A 26,150-nucleotide genomic window follows, 5' to 3' on the forward strand; every position below is an offset into this window, starting at 1 on the left:
TTGCCTTGCTCATAGCTAGTCTCCTTGCTTCCCTCTGTTCACACAGAGGCTGGTTCCTTCAGTCCTCTGCTTACACCCTGATGGGTTCCCATCTTGCCCACGGTAGGAAGAATAAGAGTCTTTATCCTGACTCATAAGGTCAGGCACAACCTGGCCCCTGCTCTTCTCTCTCATTCTCTACCCTTCTCTCCTATTCCCCATTCCCTTCAGCTATATCCTCAATTCCTGTTGTCCCCCCCACCCTTTTTTGGGGGGGTTGCTGGGTATCAAACCCAGGGCCTTGTGCATGCAAGGCAAGCACTCTACCAAATGAGCTATATCCCCAGCCTTCCTGTTGTACTTGAAAGGTAAGTGAGCTCCTGCCCCAGAGTCTTTGTACTTACTGTTCCTTCTTTCAGGAATGCTTTTTATATCATTTCCTTCAGGGCTCTGCTCAGAAGTTACCTTACAAACAAAAATAATTTTAAAAACAAAACAAGTTTATCCAAAAAGCCTTCCTTGATCACCCATCACAGAATAGGTCCCATTCCCAATCTTCTAGCACGACTGCCTACCTTGCTTCACTTTTCTTCATAACCTCATGACCACAGATCCACCACATGTATCTTTGTTCCTTAATTATCTGTCTTCAACTAATAGCATGTAACTTCATGAATGCAAGGGCAAATTTTTGTTCATTGCTTTATCTGTACACCTAGAATACCCAGTCAGTGTTTGTCGAGTGAACCCTTAATAGACATAAATGAGCATTTACACTTGTATCTCAGTGGGGGTGGGGCTCAGCTGTTAGCGAGATCCTTTATAAAGGAGAATGTTTGCCTTTTGGGCTGATCCTTGGGTCCTTTGTGTCTCTGTGATATATTCATGTTGGTGGTGGCTTTCTGCCTACAGGAAAATGCCATCTGCGCAGAGCTGTCACTCACCACAAGGAGTCTGTGAGGGAGGCCAGTCTGTGCAAGAAGCTCCGTGACATCCAGGTACTTCAGGAGGTGCTGTCTGCCGCACATCAGCGCTCTCGGCTCAAGTACAGTCAGTACCAAGAGGACGATGATCTTCTGAACTTGATCGATGCTCCTGATATTGTTTGTGAGTGTCTAGAACTATGTGCCTGTGTCTGCTGTGTAGACTGTGCCCTGCATGGGAAACCAGGGTACCTGGCTAAATGCAGCATGTATGTGCTCACCCTTCAGAGATTACACAAGCTCTCACTGTGTGGTGGGCCCTGGAGGGACTGAGTGTTGCTCCTGCATGGCCTTTTCACTTCCTAGTTCCCCCTCCAGGGGCTTCTTCATGATCTCCACCCTCAGGCATCTCTTTAGCCCCTGTCTCCTCTCCTGACCCTCAACTCTCATCCATTTGCACTGGATTGCCTGCCATCTTGGTCCTGTTTTTGCCTCCTTAAGCTCTCCTTCTTCATCCCCTTGGCTGATGGTTATTCTTGCCTAGTCTCACCATAGACACCTCCAAGCCTCTAGGTATCTGCTCTTCCTTGTTTTCCTTCTCTAGACACACACCTATGTCCCCCCCACCCCCCGCCTTTTCTTTTTTTTTTTTTTTTGCAATAGTGGGAATTGAATCCAGGGTCTTACACACACTAGGCAAGCACTTTACCTCTGAGCTATCTCCCCAGTCCTTTTTATTTTTTATTTTGAGACAGCGTCTCACTAAGTTGCTGAGGTTGGCTTTGAACTTGTAACCCTCCTGCCTCAGCCTCCTGAGTAGCTGGGATTACAGACAGGCACTGTTGTGTCAGCTCTAGACCCCTTTCCATTAGGTCTCAGGACCTTCTTTGTGTTTTCAGTTGTCACTCTAGTCAGGAGACCCTTGGAACTTTACACCCTTCACAGTTTCCTACTCACCCACATTTCCAGCTGCCTTCTAGGAAACTGCATTTTACTCTCTTTTACTTTCAGCTCCCTAGTTTGAGAGCTAAATGCATCATAATTTCCTCTCCTGGGCTTCCTGATATCCCCTTTATTTTTCATCTTTTATCACCACCAGAATTTCTAAAAATCTCCCAGGTGATGTGCACAGCAATGGCTTAGAAATATACACATAGCTGAACCAGACAAATGTTGCTGTCCTCGGGCAGTTGGTGGTCACTTCTGCCCAAGATGGTAGGGAATGGGAAGGCCTCCCTCCAGTGATGGCTTTGCTGTGAGAAATGACTAGGGTCTTTCCTCTAGGTGGGGGATGGTCGGTGGCCCATTTTGGGGAACCCCATTGTCCATCCCCTCCTGAGTACAGAAAAAAAACTAACTCAAACTCAGTTTCTCCTACTACATGCTCACAGCACGGATCACTCCTGACACTAGATATGTGCAGGTTTGTTCACACTCCAAACGAACAATCAGTTCTGCAGCAGGTGCCGGCTGGGTGTCCTCTGATCCAGTTCAGCACTGATACTGTCTACCCAGAGGTAGCATCAGATCTCTCAGGTTGAAAACTTGGACGCCAGGGTTATCCCTGCCCCACCTCAGATGCCAATTATAGACATCACATTTCTAAACATCACGTTGTTTTACCTGTATTTCCCACAACTCTTCTTCAATTAAATTTAACTACAGCCAGGAACAGTAGCACCTGCTATTCAGTTATTCAGGCAGTCTGAGGCCGGAGGATCACAATTTTGAGGACAGCCTCAGCAACATAGAAAGAACCTATCTCAAAAAATAATAATAATAATTTGTTACAACAGCTCACAGAACAGAACTCAAGGAAACCCTTAATTATACTGTTTAGTTTGAAGGATATTACAAAGGATTCAGATGAAGAGATGCGTAGGCTGAGGTCTGGGGGAAGGGACGCAGAGCTTCTGTGCCCTCTCCAAGTGTGCCACCCCCCAGGAACGTCCATGGGTTCTCCTACCCAGGAACTCTCTTATTCCTGTCCTTTGGGGGTTTTATGGAGAATTTCTTTGCAGAGGCATGATTGAAACATGGACAACCTTGTGGAAATGTGACTGGACACAAAAGGTGTGATCTAATGCTCATAGGCTGGGTGGGGAGACCCACCAAGGCCTGTCTGTTCAGCAGTCTGCTTGGCCTCTTTACACCACATGCCTCTCTCAGGGGCAGGAGCCGGACTCCTTGAATGAAACAGGTCTTGTGACCTACTATCAGAAGTCAGAGAATTTCTTTATGGCAGCTTGTAGACAGCTTTCTTAGGAGAAGATAAGAGTTTTTATGATTTGCCTTGGGGACGAGAGATTCTAGTTTCTGTGGCCTGCCTTGGGAAGGGAGTTGTGAGCTAAGGACCATGGTCAAAGCCAAAAAATGTTTATCATTATATCACCCCCTCTTTCCCACACCTCGGTTCTCCGTCTCTGGGGATCCCTCCTGATATTCAGGGACCAGCTATTAGAGACAGGGTCCTGCTCAAGCCAGAATCCTCGGCTCCTCTGTAATAATGTTAGTTGTTGTCTGTTGAATGTTTGAGGTCTACCAGGCATGACAGTTGGCCCCGTTTGTATACATTCTATTTCATCCCTCTTCCACTGCTGTGAGGGAGGTACTGATTACTGCGTTGTATTAAAGATGAGAAAGTAAAGGCCTAGGGAGATCCAAATTCTTGCCCAGGTCACCCACCTGATGGAATAGCACTCAGGGATTCTCCTAGGAGGTAGAGACTTAAATTCCACAGAGGGAGGGAGATAGGCAGCTCTATTGATGGCAATGCTGCCTGCCCCCCCCCACACCCCCCACACACCCTTTGTTTTTACTTCCTGTGGTGCTAGAATGGAACTCAGGGCCTCGGGCATGCTAGGCAAGTGCTCTGCCACTGAGCTAAACCACCAACCCAAGCACACCCTTGTAGCAGATGAGCAGCCTGCCTGAGCCCAGCACTGTGTTAAGGATTTGCAAGAAGCCCCAGGGTCATCATGTGGATAGCAGGGTATGATACGCCCTGGTGGGACCTAGATTTTCTTTTCATACTATTGTTCACGTGTATTTAGCCTTCTCTGGGAGCCTTTGTTAGAAACCAACTAGCTTTCCAGTAAGGCTGGGCCTGAGCCTGCCATAAGGTCACTGTTGAAGATTTGTAGATAATGATGGATGTGACTGGGGCAAGGTCACTGCCCACTGCAGAATCCTCACATCACATAATTAATGATGAAATCAGGAAGCACACTGTTCCCAGGACTGTGTTCTGAGACACACAGATCTTCTGTTAGAGCCATACCAGAAACAGTTTGCTTCTCTGCAGGGTTTATGAATGCTGAAGAAATTGCACCAGAGTATCAATAAGCTCCTGGGGGAGGAGGGATGTGTCTGGTCATCAGTCCTCTGTCCCAGCCCTGAATGGATTATAGCTCAAAGCAGGTACCCCGGTGGGAGGCACAGTCACCTGGGGCCAGGGGTTGAGACACGTTACATGTTTTGTACTACTTCTCTAAGCCAATGGGAGAGACTGAGAGGGAGAGAAAGTGGTGTTTCCCCTTCCCTTCTGAGGGAAGACTGGAGACCTGAGTTTTCAAGGATTCACTTTCTTTTTTTTTTTTTTTTTTTCTATTTGTTTTTATGTGGTGCTGAGAATCGAACCCAGTGGCTCACACATGCTAGGCAAGTGCTCTACCACTGAGCCACAACCCCAGCCCTCAAGGATTCACTTTCCATGATAGAAACATTTATCCTTTCATTTTCAATCTTCTTTTCTAGCTAAAACTGAGCAAGAGGTTGAAATCATATTGCCCCAGTTCTCCAAGGTGACAACAACAGACTTCTTCCAGAAGCTGGTATGTTGGACATTTATTTTAAAGGAAATAGCTTTTAAATTTTGGTATATATTGTCTTAGTCTGTCCAGGGCGTTATAACAAGATACCATAAACCCAGTAGCTTATAATCAAGAGAAACTTAAGTCTCCTTAGTTCTGGCAGCTGGCAAGTCCAGGATCGAGGCACTGGCTGATTCAGGGTCTGATGAGGCCTGCTTTCTGGTTCTTGGTTGACATCTTCTTGCTGTGTCTTCAGATGATAGGAGAGGAGAATGAGCTCCCTAAAACCTACTTATAAGGGCAACAGTCCCTTTAATGAGGGCTCCCCACTCATGACCTAATCACTTCTTCAAAAGGCCTCACCTCCTAATAATCATATTGATTAGATTTCAACATACAAATTTTTGGAGAGACACAAACATTTAGAAAATAGCATTCCTTAAGAGCTAGTTTTAGATATTTTAGAATTTTATATTAGAAGTTTTATTTAAGATAATTCCTAAAAGCTAATTTTATTTAAAATATATTGGCTATGTTAGAAAAAAAAAATGGCAATTAATGTTTGTATATGAGTGTGATAGCACATATAGCCCCTGAACAAGGCCAAAGGAAATCTTCAAGGACAACAGACAACATTCCTTTTAGCTTTCAAATGTATGATTCAGAGCTGGGCACGGTAGAATACACCTGTAGTCCCAGCTAATTGGGAGGCTGAGGCAGGAGGATCTCCTGAGCTTATGAGTTCAAGGCCAGCCTGGGCAACATGGGGTGCTATCTCAAAAAGTCCAATTCCACCTTCAAACCCTACATTTAATGATGATCTCTTTTAAAGGGCCCCCTGTCTGTGTTTTCTGCTAACAAGAGGTGGACACCTCCCCGAAGCATTCACTTTACAGCGGAAAAAGGGGAAGTGGGGTTCACCTTGCGAGGAAATGCTCCAGTTCAGGTCTACTTCCTGGATCCTTCCTGCTCTGCTGCGGTAAGCCTGCTGCTGTCTGGATGGGAGAGAGCCCACCAGCAGCTTTACACAGAATCAGGCTGGGAAGATAGAAAGCAAGCAGCTCAGATGCATACATCTAGGTGATAGAATTCGGGGTTCATGGATGTCAAAGGTCTGACTTGATATGAAAGGCCTCTTGGGTGCTACATGCCCAAAGAGAACTATGAATGAAGTTTTGCTCTCTCAAAGCAAAGTTATGCTAATGTCTACTTTGTTCATGAATCTGGGGACTGAATCAGGTATTTAAATGAACAGAACAACACTGACCTTTTTTTAAACAATACTTTTGTAGCTGGCAGGAGCCAGGGAAGGAGATTATATTGTTTCCATTCAAGGCGTTGATTGCAAGTGGCTGACGGTGAGCGAGGTTATAAAACTGCTGAAAAGCTTTGGTGAGGAGGAGATTGAGATGAAGGTGGTAAGCCTCCTGGACTCTGCATCCTCCATGGTGAGCACCCCTAGCAGTAAATAGCAGATTGATGTGAAATGGGCGTGAGTTTGGCCTCTGAGGCCTTTTCTGTCTCCCACCTGCATAACGTGACACAAGTAACTGAACTCCTAAGCTTGTCAACCTGAGTATGTGCCCAGCGTGGGCCAACGATAACTTGAAATTTTTTTCTTTAATCCTGTAGATCAAATAGTTTTCTGATTGTATTCTATTTAATTACAGAAGTAATACATACTCATGTTAAAAAAAAAGTTCAGATGGAGCTGGACCTGGTATCATGTGCCTAAATTCCAGCTACTTTGGAGTCTGAGGCAGGAATATTACAAGTCTGAGGATAGCTTGGACTACTTAGGAAGACCTTGTCTCAAAATAAAAATTTTAAAAAATGGGTAGGAATGTAGTTTAGTGATACAGTGCTTACCTGCCTAGCATATGCAAGACCCTGGCATCTCAAAAAAAATAAAAAATTTTTTTCAATGGTACAGAAGGCGTTAAGCCAGACCCAATGGTGCACACCTGTAATCCTGGCAGCTCAGGAGGCTGAGGCAGGAGGATCGAACATTCAAAGCCAGCCTCAGCAAAAGTGAGATGCTGAGCAACTCAGTGAGACCCTGTCTCTAAATAAAATACAAAGTAGGGCTGGGGATGTGACTCAGTGGTTGAGTGCTCCTGAGTTCAATCCCTGGTACTTGCCACTACCACCCAAAAAAAAGATACAGAAGGGGTTAAGATGTTGTGTGGAGGGCTGGGGATATAGCTCAGTTGGTTGAGTGCTTGTCTCACATGCACAAGGCCCTGGATTCAATCCCCAGCACCATAGGAAAAAAAAAAAAGATGATGTGTGGAAGTTCAGTTCCACAACTCAGAGACAGTGTTATTCATGTCCTATGAGATCTTGGGGAGTTTTTAATGCTTCTGAAAATTCATGTACATAGTTATATCCTTTAATTTTTTTCCTCAGTGGAAGAAACTATATCATAGGTTGTCTTCTGCACTTTACCACACTTAACAATGTAACTTACACTGTCCCTTCTATAACATTTATTCATTTAAAAGATATTGACTGAGCAGGCTGTATATCCCTGTGTTAGTCAGTTTTTCATTACTATCATAAAATAACTGAGATAGGATGCTTATGAAGAAAAGAGAATTATTTAACTCACAGTTTTGGATGATGGAAGTCCAACGTTAGGTGACTTCACTGATTTGGTGGCAGCTGAGGACTTTATGGCAGAAGCATGTGCTTTATTGGAGACATCACATCAAAAAGCAGGAAACAGAGCCACCAGGTTCTTACAGTCTCTTCCAAGGGCCTGCCCCCAGTTGACCTTTGGTCCTCCCAGTAGGTCCTACCTCAGTATTGCCACACTAGTGGCCAAGCTCCCAGCACATGAATCCTCGAGGACAAACCACCTCCAACCATAGCACTGGTGCTTAGGTGTTTGTACTAGACAGAGAAGGTCGCTACCCCCTAGAAGCTGGCACTAAACAAGCAAATAACTGGTTGCATTTTGAGAAATGCTGTAAAGAAAACACGTTGCATGGCTGAATGTCTGAGGGGAGGGAGACGCTCCTAGACAGGGCTGTGAGTGGCAAGAAGGAAGGAGCCATTGAGTGTTATGGGCAGAGGCACCCACAGGTGAAGAGACCCTGCAGCTGAACAAGCTGCTGCCAGGAACAAAAAGGTCGTTCAGCCAGAGCACTGGGGGAGAGTGGGGAGGAAGTGAGGTGGGAGTCTGGGAGCCACTGAAGCTTTCATGAAGAGCAGTGGCCATGGTGTGATGTTTACTTAGGAGGCTGGCCCTGGCAATTGTCCAGGCCAGTGACGTTAGTGGCTTAGACTTAGTGGTGGCAGTTGCGGGTAGAGCGAGGTGGATGCACCTGAGGTGCAGTGTGGGGTTAGAGCTGACAGGGTGTCCTATAAAGAAGGTGTTGGATTGGGGGGAGATGCCTCAGTTTTTGGCTTAAACGAGTGCATGAGCAGTGATTATCTCTCATAAAGTTGGGGATCTGGGGGCAAGGGAGGAGGAGGAGAAGAGAAGGAAGGCAAGGGTTGTGCTTTGGGTGTCTCAGATGCTTCATCCAGATGTAAAAGTAGGTAGTTGGGTGTTCACGTCTTACAGGGAGAAGTCAGGGCTCAAAGTTAACATTTGAGAGTTATCAGCATGGAGATGATAATTAAAGCTGTGAGACTAGATGAAATCACCCAGGAGGGCTGTGGACTGACCCTGAGACACTCCAAGTGTCTCAGATCAGTTATAAGAAGAAATGGAGAAAGAGAAAATTCAGAGGGAGAGTTCAGAGAGTCAGGCTAAAAGGAGCGTCTGGAACCAAGAGAAGATCCTGCAGCCGGAGTGACCGGTTGTGTTGAATACAGTTAAGAGATGGAGAATTAGGGAGGCTGAGCCCTGTCTTCTGCATTTGGCAGTGGGACAAAGGAACAGTTGTTCTGGACTGATGAAAACAAAAATCAGGTTAGAGACGGCTGGGGAGTAAATGGATGGTATGACTCCATTAATGGGAAATAGACAGTCGGTGAGTGGTTACCAGAGGTGGGAGTGAGAGCCACTGCTGAAGCACGGAGGGGTTCTCTTAGGGCAGAGGATGTGTTCTGATGTTAGGTAGCTGCGATTCTCACACAATTCTCTGAATTTACTAAAAATTGCAGAACTCTATTAAAATGGTGAATTTAGAGCTGGGGTGTAACAGTGGTAGAGCACTTGTCTAGAATGCATGAGATGCTGGGTTTGATCCCCAGCACCACAAAAAAAAAAAAAAAAAAAAAATTGAACTGGTGAATAACATCAGTATAACATGTGAATTATATCTCAATCACAAAATTGACTCACAGAGCATCTTGGGAGAAGGGCTCAAAACATGTTGTTTGCAGGATGAAATCCTTGGAGTCTCTGGATTGAGGTCCTCAACTGCAACAGAAGTCCATTTGTCTAAAAGGAAGTAAAATTAGTCTGAAGGTTGCAGGCCAGGGCACAGCCAGAGAAGTCTGACTCCACAGACAGGCTTTGCTGCTGGAAAGACACTGAAAGCCTTGTCTTTCAGTACTGTTGTACCTTTGAACCTGGCCAATGAAGAATCTGACATGGTGGTTAAAACAAGGACTCAGAACACAGACTGTCTGGATTTGAATCCTGTCTTTACCACCAGATGGTGACCTTGGGCAAATCAAAGGACACCACTGAGCCTCAAAAAAGTGGGGATGATAGGACCCCATCCTTGGATTTTTATCAGAATACACTGAGCTGGTAAAGCCCTTAAACCAGCTTCTAGTGTGGGACACATTTCTTTTCATAAAAGGTATTGTAATAATAACCATAATTGTTGTGGTTATTTTTTTTTACCCAATAATAACTTTAGATAATAACAGTTGAGCACTGTTTTTGTTTTTTTGGGGGGGATCTACCGCCAAGCTACATTCTCTCCTACCCCTACCTTCCAGTACTGGGTATTGAACCCAGAGGTGCTGTGCCACTGAGCTACATCCCCAGCCCTTTTTGTTTTGAGATAGTGTCTCACTAATTTCCCAGACCGGCCCCAAATTTGCAATCCTTTTACTTCAGTATCCAGAGTAGCTGGGATTACAAGCATGTGCCTGGATTACACACATGGCTTTGAACACTGTTTGAACTGCCTTTCTTTCAAGCAAAACCAAAGGGTGAGAATAAATAAAGCACAGTGCTCTGGCAGAATTGATTGCCTGTTACCCACGCTCTCTTGATTACGTTGGAATCCCTAGTGCTCTTCCATGGTATGCATAGTGAAAACTACTGATAATGGTGGAAAGAATCCAGGCCGGGGTTGTGGCTCAGTGGTAGAGCACTTGCTTAGCACGTGTGAGGCACTGGGTTCAATACTCAGCACCACATATAAATAAACAAACAAACAAATAAATAAAGGTGTTGTGTCCATCTACAACTAAAAATAATTTTTTTAAAAAGAGAAAAGATTAACCAAAGTCTTTGTGTAGCTCAAGAGCTCATTTCTTTAAAAAAAAAAAATGGAAAGAATCCAAGGCTGAAATGAAATCGAGACTTGGAATCAGACCCTGACTGTCATCAACAACCTGTGTGACCTTCAGTGGGTTAATGTACTCCCTGGGCCTCATTTTTTCTCATCTAAAAAATGTAAGAGTTAGATCAGTACAGTGGTTTCAGATGTGTTCTGAAAAACCCTACGTGTTCCAGGGAGGTGCCCCAGAAAGACTTGAGGAGTGGGTGTTGGGGAGCATGCTGGCTGGATGAGAACAGGGGGGAAAATAGTGAGAGGAAGGAATGACCTGTGAAATGGAGTAGAGAGATACTAGGGTGGTCCTCGGAGGGGAATAGGGTCAAGGAAGGCTTTTCAAAGAATGTGGGGTGTGCGTGTGCACACATGCGTGCAGAGATAGCAGAGCAAGCTGTGCACAGAGGGGAAAGGTCTGCAAGGCAGGAAGGCAGGAAGGATGGATCTTGCAGGAGAGAGGGAGTGGAATCCAGGCACAGAGGAGGGCTTGTTCTTTGGGGACCGATGCAATTAATTATAAGCAAGGCTAACAGGAGAAAATGTGAGTGAATTGAGGAGAGAGGGCATGGCAGGTATCTAGGAGAAAAGGATTGACATGACTTGGGAAAGACAGGGGTGCCAGGTGAGCAGGCACCTATTCAGAGGTTTGGTGTCAGGAAGCCAAGCTCCTTGGTAAATGTGTCCAGCAGCGCAGCTGTTTGCATGCTGGCCTTGGGGAAGAAGAGTTTAACTGGAGTTGGCCAGAAGAGGATGGAAGAGAACTGAGGGTGTTTGTAAGAGTGGCTATCCTGATGCATGGCAGACTGAGCTGGTTAAGGGTGGAAACTGTTTTCAGCCTTCAAACGTGCCTCCAGAATGTTGGTTTCATTATTGTTTTTGTTCTGGTTTTTTTTTTTTGATACTGGAAATTGGACCCAGAGGCACTCTCCCGCTGAACTACAACCCTAGCCCCTTTAATTTTTTATTTTGAGACAGGATCTTACTAAGTTGCTGAGGTTGGCCTTGAACTTGTGATCCTCCTGCCTCAGCCTCATAAGTAGCTGGGATTACAGGTGTGTGCTACCACATCTGGCTATTTCATTATTGTTTTTAATGATAGAGTGTGCCCTATAAAGCATGGTAGGATTAAAGCTTAGTTTTATAGAAAAGAGAGAAGAATCTTCATCCCAAGAAACCAAATTCTTAAGGGGAATAACAGTAAATACCACTACTTGGTTGTGCCTAACTCAGATTCCTCCTTAGATTTATATTATGAACAATGTACCACTATAGATATGTTGTATGTATGTATGTATGTTTCTATAAATGGCCTGATTTTTGTGCCTAGAACATAGTATATGTTCAGTAAACATTTAGTGAATGAAGCCATCTCAAATGTTAGGCCAACTTTAGAAGCAGGTGGTTTAGAAAACAAGTTTCCTTAGATTTCCTACTTGAACCCCACTTAATTTGTTCCAAGTTAATGTTTAATTGGTAGAGTTTCAATTGGGGAAGATGAAAAAAATTCTAGGGATAGAGTGGCAATGATTGTACAATAGTGTGAATATATTTAATACCACTGAATTTTGTGTACATTTAAATATGGTTAAAATGGTAAATTCTGTTATTTTTTAGCACTTTTTCTTTTCTTTTGTACTGGGATTGAACCCAGGGGCATTTTTACCACTGAGCTACATCCACAGCAGTTTTTTATTTTTATTTTTTGAGACAGTCTCCTTAAGTTGCTGAGGCTGGCCTTGAACTTGTGGTCCTCCTGCTTGAGCCTCCCAAGTTGCAGAGATTACAGGTGTGCACCACATCTGGCTACATTTTTTTTTTTTAAAGGGGAAAAAAGTTAATAGCAGTGTCTTCATGATGGATTCTATATTGTCCTTAAAGACAATGAAACTGATCTACATCTACTGGCATGGATTGAAATCTAAGTTCTGTTAATTGAAAAAAGCAGGGTGCAGTATAGTGTGTATTCCTTTTAAGAAGACAAATGGTGAAGTATACTTATGCACACATATGCACATTATCTCTAGAAGTATAACACAGTAGTTACCTTGGAGGGAGGGCCTGGAAACCAGAGGAAGACCTACTGTATTTTCCTATTGTTTACCGTGGTTATTTTACTTTCTCAAAATAAGAACCTTAAAAAGTGAGAAATGGTTCCCAAGCCTAAATTACTACTACTGAGTATATTTCTTAAAAATTGTCCTTGCTTTCAAGGGTCAAATTCTATGTAAACACTGGTCACCCATGTTTCAGAGTTAATCAGCTTGAAGAGGCTAAGTGCAGACTGTCTCAAACTTTATAATAATTTACTAAGTATCTTGAAGATGTCTGACATCTTTTTTCCTTCCTTTTCTATGTGCAGCATAATAAGAGTGCCACGTACTCTGTGGGAATGCAGAAAACGTATTCCATGATCTGCTTAGCCATAGAGGATGATGATAAAAGTGATAAAACCAAGAAAGTCTCGAAAAAGCTTTCCTTTTTGAGTTGGGGCACCAATAAGAACAGACAGAAGTCGGCCAGCACCTTGTGCCTCCCTGCAGTTGGGGTGGCAAGACCTCACATCAAGAAGAAGTTCCCCACTCCTTTCAGCCTGCTCAACACTGATAGCTCTTTATACTAATGGGAGGAAACAGAAATGTTCAGGCCCCAAATGTTTCTAGGGCTAACTAGGCCTTAAAATTTGTGCCATATGGAAAATATCCAAATATGCTCAAATCCCATTTTGTCACAGTGTAAACTTGTATTTGACATGCTTTTAAGAAAGTAACAAGAAACCTCTAGAAATTTGTGGAAAATATGCTTATTTGAGGAATGTCACTATATTGCTGCAAGATATTTATTCTATAAAATATTGTAAATAGAATAGTATGGATATTATGGCTGTTTTCAGTGGTTACAGTTATAAATTTCAGGCGCTGAGTTAAATTGGGGTTTCCTATAAAAATAGAACTATTTGTAAGTGTTAAAGTTTGGATAATACTCATTCCTTAACCTAGAGTTCAGAGGACCCTTGAGTTAAGGCAGGTCGGAGGACTGTGACAGAATGAAATTTGTTACTAGAAACTGCTCCAAAGAACTGCTTCCTTATGGGAACTTACTAACGTGATAAGATTTTACTATTATTTCTACATAATATGAATGCTATTTCCAGATAAAGTCTAGTGCCAAATTTGTTTTGACTTTTTTTTTTTTTTTTTGCAGTCCTGGGGATTGAACCCAACTCAGAGCCCTGGGTTAGCCCAGAACTGCTAAAAATAAAACATAAAATAAAATAAAAATAATTTAGGAGCACCTTTTCCTCTAGTCCGACCATTTATAAGTTGCTAACACAGTGGCAGTGTTAGATGGAGATGCTGTCTACAGGGTAGATAATATACTGTTTGATACTCAAAACTTTATTTTTCGTTTTGTTTAAAGTAGAAAGTACATAACTATATATTTTTAGAGTCTTGGGTAAAAAAGTAGTTTTTATATTTTGTAAGGTAAAGATGTAAATGATTCAGGTTTAAAGTTCTATTTGACTTTTTAAATGAACATTCTTACCAATTTGATTTCTCTGGCTGTAACTTGGATGACACTGTGACTCTAATTAAAGATTCATGGTTGACATACAAATGACATAGCTTTTAAAGTATAGCTGAAATTTAATGTGAGAATTAACAAGTATTTTCTATTGTGCAATATCTTTAAGGAAGCAACCACCTTTGGGAAAGTATATCTACTGCTATTAGGGCCATGTTTGTATAAATATTTAAATAAACACCTTCATTTATCTGAGTTTTTTTTGCTTTTATTTTACTTTAATTCCTTCTTTCAAGTTTTCATTAACCTCATACACAAAATTTTTTTTAAAATTTCTATTAGTTATTGATGGATCTTTATTTATTTATATGTAGTGCTGAGAATTGAACCCAGTGACTCACACATGCTAGGCAAACACGCCACCATTGAGCCACAACCCCAGCCCATGTGTTTGATTTTTAAAAATTACTAACAATTCATAAAACTGGTTATTTAATAACTTTTAAAACATATGGTGTTCTTAATTGTGTTTTGAATGGTAGTTATAACTTTTGCTCCACAGCCCTGACTCTCCTCACTAGATGCAGCTGCTTCTGTTTTCTTGTGTATCCCCCCCACTGTTGGGCATTCATCTATAAACACATTCTTTTCTTACTTACATACATTAACTTCTCATCTATAAATGGGGAATTTCACACTCTAGGCTTTCTGTGTTCAGAACACTTGTCCAGTGATTATAAACTGGCCACCCTCCCTCTGCCAAAAAAAGGAAGGAGAAAAATGAAGGAACAAAGGAACCATGAAAGGAGTTGTTGTGCACTTGTTTATTTACACTGGCAGACGAGACCTGAAGAACAGCACCTCTGAGTCCAAGAAGGAAGGGGCTTACGATACACAGGGCTTCATTGTGCATTAGTTTCCTTTTGATGGATATATCCACCACCTGAAAGTCTTTTCCATGACAGATGTAGGTCAGGGTCACTCATAAAAATCTGTCCTGTCTTTTTACTGAGAGTCCCTGACTCTCTTAGGAAGATTTGAGCTATCTTTCCCCCAAACTTAGCAGAATGAGGGCATTGCCACCTGAGGGTAACTTAAATTTTCAAACTTGACAGCAAAGCAGCATAACCACAGGCTCCATCAAGGCCTACCTCAGCTTTCACTAGATGCTATAAGATTCTCTATTTTTGTTTTGAGTGTGTGTGTGTGTGTTTTAATACCAGGTATTGAACCCAGGGACACTTAACCACTGAGACACAATCCCAGCCCTTTTTAAACTTTGAGATAGCATCTTGGTACACTGCTGAGGCTGGCTTTGAACTTGCGATCTTCCTATCTCAGCCTCCCCAGCCACTGGGATTAGAGGTGTGTGCCACTGCACCTGGCTTTTTTCTTGTTTTTTGAATATGAAAACCAGATCCTGTAGTTCATGGTCAAAAGGTGAAAACAATAGATGTGAGGGCAGCTGTCACCTGGACTGGGTGAAGAAGGTGTGGATTTGCTGTGCTACCACTTGTCCTACTACCAGCTCAAGTTCTTGAACAGAAGCGTTACTCAATTCATGGATACTTGGGAACTTCTGAAGCAGAAGGGAAGCTTTAACTTTTCCAACTCCTGGGATCTGCTGCACAGTTCGAAGGAGGTATGGCTCAGACAGTAGAGCCCGTTTCTTCTTGAGGAAAGGGTTCTTACTGGGTTCTTTGGATTGCTCTTGTACCTGAACCAGAAATTAAGGGAAAAACACATGAGTGCCCTCTAGAGGACCAGCAATTTTTAAAAAATAGTTTTCCATTTGGTTCACCTTGACTCATGGGTTTAAATGTTTTTATACACCATGAATATAAATTTTCAGACATTAGTGAAATTATTAAAAGATAGACCATATGACCACACTTAGCAAAACTTGAATTTTGTGCTAGGTTAAATGATGGCTACATCTAAATAAGATCTACTTCAAACAACCTATCAAGCTTGCCTTTCAAAGGAGAAATTTAGCCTTTAGTTACTGGAGTTTTCCCAAGGCAGATAATAGCATCATAATCATGGGAAGTTAGGAACAGTGAAGAAAGTGGTGTAGTGGAGAGGAATCCAGGAACCACATACTGTCACTTGCATTTCCAATTTGGTTTTCAACCCTAGCTGCAAATCAGAGGCGGGACTTAAAAAACATACACAAAATTGACATTCAGGCCCTACCCCCATGTTCTAATTTTTAATTGGTCACAGTTGAGGTCCATGTATCAGTTTTTTTTCCCCCCAGTCTGGGGATTGCTCCACCACTGAGCTATATTCCCAGCCCTAAACTTTTTAAAAAGTTCCAGAAGATACTAATGAACAATCCAATGGAAAAATCAGTGAAGACAATGGAGAACCAATTTTTTTTTCTTTTAAATATTTATTTAGTTGTAGATGAACACACAGTATATTATAAACTTCCTTACTTCAACTTCTCAAGTTTTGATAAATCAACACAAGGAAAGACATTGGATTCATGGGTTGCAACTATGGCAAAGACAGATGCCAGCGTCAAGAAAGGATTCATAAAGGTCAGTTGAGAATCTTAATGAGGACAGGGCTATTGTGAAGGAGGAAATCGGTACTTACTAACTGAACAATGAGGCAGGATGCTTCTATCTGGTTGGCCACTGGAAGTAACACCATCCCTAGGTCCAGCACAGTAAACTTCTGGATGGCTGGGAAGTACTGTTCATTTATCCGTGTTTTTTCAACTACTACAATCCCTTGAAGGTTTCCAGACTTCAAAGAAAAGACAGTAAATCATTTTGTAACAAAAATCCCTTTCAAAGTTAAGAAAGCAAAAAGGAGGACCTGGGAGAAGTGGGAGGGAAGGGTAATGGGCAGTACAGAAAACGAAATTGACAGTTATGCATATATACAATTGACAGCATATATACAAATATATAACAACAAATTCTACTACCTTGTATAATTATAATGCACCAATAAATAAACAAAAACAAAGCTAGAAGGTGCTTAAATTGGCCCATAGTATAACACGTAAATTGTTCCAAGGGATAGAGAGAGTCAATGTTCAATTTCAGTTTCTTTTAATTCAGTACTTACATTTCTAACTCGAACAAGTCTTTTTCTGTAGCCATTTCCTGCCACCAAATCAGCTTCAGTAACATAAAGAATGCAGGATCTGCTGGACAGGTAAAAATCTACTGGTGTCAGTCCATCCTCAAAGACGAGTTTAATTTTCCCTTAAAATACGGAAACAAAATGAGTTCTGTGAACTTTGGATAAAAAGGCGGCAATATGTAATTTTTTTTTTTTTTTTTTTAATGCGCGGAGGAAGGAAAGGACATTTGACAAGCTGCCCACCGACCTTGCATCCCCTGCGCCAGCTGAGACCCGCGCCACTTCTCATTAGCTACAATATGCCCAAAGGGCACGTGCACGGGGCCTGTTCCTCCAGGGAGATTCTTTTCCATCGGTGGTCTGGACCTAAAGTGGGAAACGCAAGACGACACTAGGGCAAACTCTCGCGCACAGGGTCCCCCATTCCACTATGAAGCTAGGGGCCTCTTGGTCTCTCAAAGTCTTAAGAACCCGGAGATTTCTGCCCTCGTGAGCACCTCATTTTCAGCACCTGCCTGGGCCCTGGTGCCTCAGCTCAGTCCAGTCCGGAATTAGGACCCCACTTTCGCCCCGGTCCAGAGGTTCCCGAAACATTACCCGAGGCCGCCCCACTTCCGGATGCCAACCCGCCGGGCTCGCCTAGTTTTTCATTCTACCCGCCTTCGGCCTTCCACAGTGCCAGATAGGCTATGGTATCAGAGACGAGCACCTGAGATGACCAATAAGAGAACTGAAAGCGCGGACCGCTTCCTCACTGGTGGCTATTTAAACGGGACCCGCTAGTTGCCAAGAGCGACGGAGGTGGAAGTAACCTTGGCTCTGATTGGTCAAAGACCAAACACAGCCAATGGCAGGTGTGGTTGTTTCGAAGTCCTTTAGGGAAGAAAAAGCGTCTGGAGTTAGGCCCTTGGGAGCGAGACCGATTTTAAAGAGGAGTCCCCAGCTTTGGGGATCTATGCTTGTAAATCCAGCCCCGGGCCTGGCCAGCCCCTGCAGCAAGGATGCTCCGGGGATTTCGGAGAAGCCGCAAGAGCCAGTTCGTAAGTAGATTCAGGCCCTGCGTCCTACGTTTTTGTCTGTGCGGCCGGGAGTTAAGGAGGGAGAGTTTCTAGGGAAGGTTTGGTATTTGGCCTGAGATTGAGACAAGGCGGCGGCACCGGGGGAAGTGGTTTTTAGTTCGAGAGGCCCTAATTAGTCAGGTCTAAAGAATCATCTACCACAGAATCCGCCGCAGACAGACGGGAATCACTGTCTTCCCGGCAACATTCGCTTCGGTACTGGGGAGTTCGCTCCTGCCTGCTACAAGATGCCCCTCTGCTGGATATCCCCGCTAGGGAGTCCTTCTTGATTTCTCCCTCCATCACCCACCACGTACCCATCAGCAAATCCCATCGATTCTACCCACCAAATACCTGGTCTGCTTCCTAAACAGCTCATCACAAGTTTCTCTGCTTTCACCCTTGCTCTTCCCCGAGGTCCGTTCTCCACATAGAAGCCAAAGGAAATATTTTAAAACACCAATCTGATCATGCCACTGCAGCCTCTGTACTCTCCCCACCCCCACACCGCACCCCGTTTCCCCAGCACTCACAGATCCACCCCCATCCCCCCACCCGCTCCAAGACACACCTGGATTGCTGCCCTCTAGATCTTCCCGTGGCCACACTGTCACTGTGTATTTATATTCCCGGTCTCATTCTCTCACTACCCCTGTTGTCTTTCTTACTTCCTCTAGGATTCTGACTCCCAACAATCCTCTGACACCTCCTTTCTCCTCTTCTGTAATTTATTGGTCCTACCAGCGGTGCGTTTTGTTTATTTGTTTTGGCGGTGCTGGGGATCCAACCCATGAATTTGCCTATGGTAGGCAAGCACTGAGTTATACCCCTGGTTCCTGATCCTACCAACTTTTAATGACCCACTGGTACCTCTCATCCTCTATGAGAGGATGTAAGGTCAGGTACCGGTGACCAAAAGGAGGCAGATTAAAAAGCTGCTGAATAAGACTTTATTGAGATTCGCTCCCTGGCGAGACCTTCCAGTCCAACAGAACGGGTCCTGGGGAGTCGCTACCGGGCTCAGCCAGATTGTAATTTTATCGGGCTTAGGGCAAGAAGGAAGGGCTTGGGACAGGAAAGGGAGGTTTTTAGGGTCCCTTGTCCTCCTGGGGTTGGTCGGGGGATCTTAGAGCTCCATGTCCTTCCAGGATCAGTCAGGAGACCCCGCTGATTAACAGGTGATTATCACTGCTTGTCTGAGGGCGTCTGATTGGTTGTTGCCAGGTGCTTTGTTTCCTTAGCCACCTCAACCCACCTGACACTGGGGATCATCTTTTCCAGCTGTAAATCCACCAGTCATCTTTATAATTACTCTTTAAACACCACCAACTCCCTTGTTCCAAACCCAAACCTACTGATACTGAATTTCCCACAAAATTAATATTAAAGTGCAGAAAAAGCATTGTAACAAGAGCACTCCTAAACTCTGTTTTAAAATAAGGCCAGAGAGCATGTCTCACTTGACTTTGTGTTATTAGCTGAAGTTATTTTAAACAGGTGGATGTTGAGAAGCATTCACCTTTTACATATATATATATATAAAGACTAGGGCCTCATCAAATTGCCAAGGCCAACTTCAAATTTGTAATCCTCCTGCCTTAGTCTCCTGAGTTGCTGGGATTAAAAGTTGTGTGCCACCACTCCCACTTTGAAGCCTATTTTTCCCTTGTAATTTTACTAACCCAAACCAGCATGTTCACTGAGTTTCTATTTGAAGCAATATATATTGTTGAGTTCTTGCTATGTGCAGATAACCACAAAAGATTGACAGCTGCACTATTCATAGGATAAATAAGTCCAAAAATAATTCAACACAGAATGGTAACATAAAAGCTACTATAGAGATCTGTACCATTGGAGAGGCAGCTAAGAATCCAGAGAGTTGAGCTGAGCCTTGGAGGTAGTAGTAAGGAAAGAGAATTCTGGGTGGAGAAGACAACAAATACCAAGAACTGAAAAAGAATCTATTATTTGCTTTTTGGGAAATGGAAGGAAATTCTGAGTGCCAAAGCAAGAATGTGTGCGGGGAGCTGTTTATATAGCTCAGTGGCAGAACATTTGCCTATCATGAGCAAGGTTCTGGATTCAATCCCCAGCATCACAAAAAAGGTAAAAAGAAAAAAAGATTCTGAGCAGGAATGAGGCAAGATTGCAAAAGATGAATCTAGGTCCATTGGTAGAAACCAACTTATAGAGACCTATGCTGTGCTAGACCACTTACATATCATCAAGAGAGTGGAGCTGTCTATGAGGATTTTCTTGCTGGGTAGAGATAGAATCATCTTGTCTTTCAGAGACCAGAGGTGAGAGGACCATAGTTGGGAAATGATTATAATGGCACATGTAAGAAATGTTCATCATACTATGAGGGATTTACTCTTTTGAAACAAAAACAAAAATCCTGAGGTCTTTTTGGAGGCCCTTCTAGATGCCAGCCCCTGGGGATTTGAAGGTTAAGAAGAAAACCCTTTCTTGTCCTTGCATATCTCCCAGGTGGTGGTAGGGGTGAGGGAGGAGACAGACATGTAAACTAAGTTTTATGACAAATGCAGAGTGGTATGCACCATACAAGAGAGGTAAAGAAAGTGGAGAGAAGTGGCAAAGACTGCTCTGCAACACCTGTTCCTGGGAGTGGCCCTGCAAATGGGACTAAGGTAGCAAGGAGACCCTTAGGTCTGCCCATCCCTCACTCCTGAGAGTTGTCCCAGCTGCACATCTCCTCCTCCCCTGTACTTTGTGTCTACTACTATTTGATTAGTCTTTGAAGGGTCCATTTTCAAAGGGTGCTCCTCACTAGACCATAGGATATCCTCATCTGGTTCCAAAGGCTTGCAAATGGGAATAATCCTCATTGTTACCCCCAGCCCACTGTTGTAGCTTTTCGCCTTCCAGGTGACTCTGTGACCTGTCAAACTAGGGTACTCATTATTTGCAGAGTACTATCACCAGTGTCTTGCTCCATTCCTCTGCTCACGCTGTGCCCAGAATGCTCTTCCATCACATTCCAAATGTGGGAGCAGTGACCATCTTTGAAGACCCAGTCTAAATGCCTCTGTGATTTTCTCCAAGGGGAACACTTGAAGTCCCCTTGCTGGCCCCCAGGACCTGAAGGAGCCCTTTCTTCCTTGGGCTACCTCAGCATTTTGTTTTTACCTCTTGCTTGTCACTCTGTAATTCTGTGTTCTAGATTAACTATTTGGGTGTTTTTCCTCTATACCTCCTCGAAGACAAGGTTTTCTCAATGTTGCATGGTGTCCTGCTCATAGGTGTGAGTGAATAGCTAGTGCCCAGAAAATAAAGATTGGGCTAGTCCCAGAAACTTCTGAGGGATCCCTGTTACATAAAGCAGGATCTGAATTTCATTTTATATAGGAGTGTTTTTCATTACTCTGTGTGTTTGAGATAAGCCATCTAAAACATTTATTAAGCTCCTACCAGATATAGGGCAGTGTGCTCAGTGCTAGAGTTCCAGGATTACTAAAGATAAGAAAGTCACCTTCTTCTTAGGAAGTCACCCTTCACAGCAGGGGACGCACAGGGGACATCACTGGGAGTACTACTATGGAACAAGTAGAGAGGCTAGGAGTGACTCTGGGATATGGTCCAGAAAGCTATTGTGAGGAGAAAAGGACAAGAGGACCCCCACAGTGGGCTCCCCTGCTGGGTGCACTAGTATGGCCAGAAGGGGATTGGGAGTGCTAGGGCAGGAGTGGGGCTCCTGATGGGGCTGGATCCCTCATTGACCAGTGCATGTTTCCCCTTCTGGGCAGGGGAAGTGGTGGTAGTGACAGGACCAGTGATTACTCCTTCCGAGTAACCTCTGCTGGGTTTCATTTGTACAGAAACACATCACCCCTGGCCTCCTCCCTGCAGCCACCATCGCTCCAAAACCAGCTGTACCTCGAACACCTCCTCCCCGAAGCCCTAATGTATCTCCAGAGAGACCAAGGTGAGTCTCAGATGAGCACACCCTGAGGTTACTCCTATCCTAAGCACCAAGTACTGGATCCTGGAACTATTAAAAAACACACACACACACAAGTTCACAAGTAGGGTAATTAGAAGCACATCCTTTGAAATATTTACCACAATTCTATATTGCTGCACTTAATCTGGCTTCTCTGAGGATAAAGAACTTACCTAGGGTCTCTCCAAGTAAGGTGTATGATCTCAAATTTTATGATTGGATGTAATTAGTGTTTTTCAAAATAAAAAAGCATTAGCCCAGTGCATAGGCACATGCCTGTAATCCCAGTAGCTCAGGAGGCTGAGGCAGGAGGATCAAGTTCAAAGCCAGCAAAACCGAGGTGCTAAGCAACTCATTGAGACCCTATCTCTAAATAAAATACAAAATAGGGCTTGGGATATAGCTTAGCGGTTGAGTGATCCTGAGTTCAATCCCTGGTACCCTCCCCCCAAATTTTTAAAATATTAAAAAGCATTAAAACCTGAGTGTTCAGGTTAATAGTACTTCCTTTATTCTTTTGGTGCTGGGTTTTAAACTCAGGGCCTTGTATGTGCTAAGCTCATACTGTACCATTGAACTACATCCCAGCCAGGTAACAGTACTTTAGAAAGAGTTTTGAATTGTGCACATAGTTTCTTTTCTTTTTATGATACCAGTAATTGACCCCAGGGGCACTTAATCACTGAGCTAGATTCCCAACCCTTTTTTTATTATTATTTTTAAAAAATTTTTAGTTATCAACGGACCTTTATTTTATTTATTTATATGCGGTGCTGAGAATTGAACCCAGTGCCTCACACGTGCTAGGCAAGTGCTCTACCACTGAGCCACAACCCCAGCCCTTTTTATTTTTATTTTTATTCTTTTAAATATCAACCTTTTTATTTTTTAATTTAGAACAGGGCCTCATTAAGTTGCTTAAGGCCTCACTAAATTGCTGAGGCTGGTCTGGAACTTGTGATCCTTTTGCCTCAGCCTCCTGAGTCCCTGGGATTGCAGGGATGTGCCACCACTCCTGGACACTTGATTTTCTTTTTAAAAACAATCCTGTCTTTTAAAAGAACTGCTTTATGTTCTTTAAGAAGTACATTCACTGCTGAAATTTGACATACCCTATCCTCCAGTGCTCTGAAATAGCAGCTACCCTGACTCTCATTCCTAAGACACCACTGCGTAGTGTACCTTTTAGACAGAGTTTGGGTCTATTTTTAGTCCATAGAAGACATTGACTTCTGGGTTATTAACAGTGAATAAGAACTAACTTCATTACAGGGTGGTACCTTCTTTTTAGTGTTCTTTGGTTCTAGAATGTTGTGTACCCCTGATTTAAAAAAAAAAAAAAAAAACAAACTTCGAAGGGCTCAGTGGTAGAGTGCTTGCCTAGCATGCACTGGGTTCGGTTCCACTACCAGAGAAAAAAAACAGTGTGAAATGTTTAGCATTTGCTTTTTCTTCAGCACAGTCTGGATACCATGAAGAGTAGTAGTGTTTACTTTGTGCCAACTGCCTTGGTAAGTACTGAAGAAGCATCTCCTCATTTCTTCCTCCCAACAACCCCATGAGAGGGATCCTGTTTGTCATTTCTCTCTTGGTCACCTGCAAGGCTTGAGTATTAGCATCTGGCACAGATCTCAAGGCTGGCTAGAGGAGTGGCCTGGCTGTGGTGCAGATGTGGCTCTGCCCAACTCTTCAGTGTTTGTGGGAACAACTATGTTGCATTGTTGGGGCTTCATGCAACCATGGCAGTAGCTAGGGCTGGGGAGTAGCTTCCCATTCCATTATGCCCCAGAAAAACAAATAAAATGTATTATTTCATGGCAAGTCTTGTTTTATTAGAAAAATTTCATAGTATCCTGTGCTTTACAAAAATATTTTCCTAGGTTATGATCTTTATAACCCCCAAATAGTAGATATGGATTTGGCAAATTAGGCGTATTTCTAGATTTCAAAAAAATAATTTTTTTAATGACACCTCAATTAACCTTTAATATTATTATTCCACTTCATGTTTAATGCAAAGCCTTCTAGCAATTTACTTCTATTTCTTCCTTCCCATCTTTTGTGTGACTATTGTCGTAAATTTCCACTCTTTTTTAAAAAACTTAGTGCATTAATTATATGTAATAGCGGGATTCATAAAATTTTAATTCTACATGTAGAAATCCAAAAGTGCATTGCTACTGTTTTTGCTTTAGACAGTTATTTGTCTTTTAAAAGTATTTTACTGAGGTATAATATGTATAGTAAACTACATATTTAAAATGCATAATTTGCTAATTTTCAAGATACGTTTATCTCTGTCAAACCATTACAACATTAAAGATAATGATGCCCAAGAGATTCCTAAAACCCCTCTGCTATGCCTTTCTCTTGTTCCTCTCTTCCCATTCCCCTGCCCAACCCACCTCCACTCACAGGTAACCACTAACCTGTCACTGTAGATTAGTTTGTATTTTCTAGAATTTTATATAAGTAGAATTACATAAAATAATTATGCTGTCTTTTTTCACTTGTAATTATTTGAGATGCATCCACATTATTGTGAAAATCAATAATTCATCCTTTTTATTGCTGAGTAGTATATTTATACCACAATTTGTTTATCCACTCACCTGTTTCTAGTTTTTAGTTATTAGAATAAAGCTGCTATGAACATTTGCATATGAATATTTGGACACATGCTTTCATTTCTCTTAGGTAATTAGGAGTGGAATATTTGGGTTATGAGACAGACGGGCATTTAATTTAAGAAACTGCTAAACTATTTTCTAAAGATGCTGTTCTATTTATGTTTCTATTGAAACCAGATTTTCTCCATTTCTACTGGTAGGTGGGATCTAAGCCTGTTTTAATGTCAGCAGCTAATCAAGACAGGGGATGCCTGTCAGTGTCCTCTCTTGAGGGGAGCAGCCAGCAAAGCTGGATTCCTCTCCCCTACCATTGAGTTGTGTATTGCAGCTCTTAGAGGCAATTCAGTTCTGTCAACACCATATCATCAGATGCCACAGGTTAGCCTCTTCCCCATTTCAGATATCACAGAGTCCAATTCGTTTTACTTGTTTCTGACCTACTGGCTAGGGTTTCCACAACCCTTTCTTACATTTGGTTTGTTTCGTAGAGCAGCTTACAGAACTCAGAGAAACAGGTTTACAGTATATTATAAAGGATATTTTAGAGGATACAAGTAAATAGATGAAAAGATAATAGAGTGAGGTCAGGAAGGGTCTCTAGCTCAGGAGCTTCTGCCCTATGGACTTGGGGTAAATCACCAGCACATTGTTGTGTTCTTGTTCACCTTCCTGCAAGCTCTCTGAACCAGTCTTTTGGGTTTTTGTGGAAGTTTCATTATGTAGGCAAGATTGATTAAGTGATTGGCTGTTGGTGGTCACCTTCTCCCTCCTTGGAGCTGAAAGTTCCTGCCCTTTGAGCACCTGGCTTATTCCCCAGGCAACCAACTCCCATCTGTGGTTATTGAGGGATTTACCAAAAATCACCTCATTAATCTAAGGTGTATTCAGGTGTTTTGGAAGGGCTTGTAAATAATGAAGGGCTGTCTCTCATCTTTATTGCTCCGAAGCTGTTCTGGAGTTGCTTCAGGAATCAAGGACAAAAGACCAAATTCTTAAACAACAAAATGTTCTTATTGCTCTAGTTACTTAGGAAATAACAAGGGTTACAGGAGCTGTGAGCAAATATCATAATATGATAGTAGTAATATCATCATGGTTTTATTTTTCATTTCTCTAATAAATGGCATTGAGCATCTTTTCATATGCTTATCTGTTTCTTCTTTAATGAAATATCGATTCAAGTCTTTTGCCCATTTTTAAATATTGGGTTGTTTTCTTATTGCATCATGAGAGGGTTTTTTTCAAATATATATATATTTTACAATTTCTTTACCAAATATAGGATTTGCGAATAGTTTTTCCTTGTCTGTGGCTTGTCCTTTTAGTCTCTTAGCAGTGCCTTTCAAAGAACTTTCAAAAGTTCTTTGAAACTTCTTAATGTTTCTGACGTCCAATTTATCAATTTGTTTCTTTCATGAATCATATTGTCTGTATCATGCCTAAGAAATCTTTGCCTAAATTCACAAAAGTTTTCACCTATATTTCTTTTAGAAGTTTTATGATTTTAGGCTTTCCATTTGGGTTTCTGATTCATTTCAAGTTAAATTTTGTATATGGCATAGAAGATATAAGGAAGATATAAATTCAAGTTCATTTTTTTTTCTTTTTTGCATATGGATATTCATTTTTTCCAGCACCATTTGATGTTAATGGTGATGATCTAGGGGTCACGTTGTTTCTCGGCTCTTG

At 42.5% G+C, this 26,150-nt stretch overlaps 3 protein-coding genes across 7 annotated transcripts in view; 2 read left to right on the plus strand and 1 right to left on the minus strand.

The window, feature by feature from the left end:
* Rhpn2 (rhophilin Rho GTPase binding protein 2) overlaps positions 1 to 13,959 on the plus strand; it is a 64,412-nt gene extending 50,453 nt beyond the window's left edge. For both annotated transcript variants that reach the window (XM_027941416.2, XM_071604570.1), the window contains 5 exons: positions 892 to 1,086; positions 4,659 to 4,735; positions 5,547 to 5,693; positions 6,007 to 6,162; positions 12,542 to 13,959. In XM_027941416.2, coding sequence (XP_027797217.1) covers positions 892 to 1,086; positions 4,659 to 4,735; positions 5,547 to 5,693; positions 6,007 to 6,162; positions 12,542 to 12,802 — 836 coding nt within the window. In that variant the 3' untranslated portion in view covers positions 12,803 to 13,959. The remainder of the gene's footprint in view (positions 1 to 891; positions 1,087 to 4,658; positions 4,736 to 5,546; positions 5,694 to 6,006; positions 6,163 to 12,541) is intronic.
* A 556-nt stretch (positions 13,960 to 14,515) lies between these two features.
* Faap24 (FA core complex associated protein 24) lies at positions 14,516 to 17,478 on the minus strand. 3 transcript variants are annotated; one of them, XM_027941464.2, is made up of 5 exons: positions 17,404 to 17,478; positions 17,054 to 17,172; positions 16,789 to 16,928; positions 16,309 to 16,461; positions 14,516 to 15,421 (listed from the first exon to the last, which is right to left on the minus strand). In XM_027941464.2, the coding sequence occupies exons 2-5, from the start codon at positions 17,157 to 17,159 to the stop codon at positions 15,173 to 15,175; spliced, it is 648 nt and encodes a 215-aa protein (XP_027797265.1). In that variant the 5' UTR covers positions 17,160 to 17,172; positions 17,404 to 17,478; the 3' UTR covers positions 14,516 to 15,172. The 3 variants fall into 3 exon arrangements, with proteins under 3 accessions (XP_027797265.1, XP_027797262.1, XP_027797264.1); XM_027941461.2 differs by having other exon boundaries at positions 17,318 to 17,412; XM_027941463.2 differs by having other exon boundaries at positions 17,322 to 17,406.
* A 213-nt stretch (positions 17,479 to 17,691) lies between these two features.
* Cep89 (centrosomal protein 89) overlaps positions 17,692 to 26,150 on the plus strand; it is a 62,958-nt gene continuing 54,499 nt past the window's right edge. For both annotated transcript variants that reach the window (XM_027941430.2, XM_071604409.1), the window contains exons 1-2: positions 17,692 to 17,846; positions 21,707 to 21,813. In XM_027941430.2, coding sequence (XP_027797231.2) covers positions 17,808 to 17,846; positions 21,707 to 21,813 — 146 coding nt within the window. In that variant the 5' untranslated portion in view covers positions 17,692 to 17,807. The remainder of the gene's footprint in view (positions 17,847 to 21,706; positions 21,814 to 26,150) is intronic.

The sequence above is a fragment of the Marmota flaviventris genome, chromosome 18, assembly GCF_047511675.1.
Source record: "Marmota flaviventris isolate mMarFla1 chromosome 18, mMarFla1.hap1, whole genome shotgun sequence".
Lineage (NCBI taxonomy): Eukaryota > Metazoa > Chordata > Mammalia > Rodentia > Sciuridae > Marmota > Marmota flaviventris.

Excerpts from the sequence above, each read along its gene's own strand:
- Faap24 (XM_027941461.2), bottom strand. The coding sequence starts at position 17,400 with ATGTTTCGGGAACCTCTGGACCGGGGCGAAAGTGGGGTCCTAATTCCG. Across the intron at positions 17,173-17,317 it reads AGGCACCAGGGCCCAGGCAG|GTCCAGACCACCGATGGAAA; the intron begins GTGCTGAAAATG and ends TTCCCACTTTAG. Across the intron at positions 15,422-16,308 it reads CCTGCCTCATTGTTCAGTTA|GTACAAGAGCAATCCAAAGA; the intron begins GTAAGTACCGAT and ends TTTCTGGTTCAG.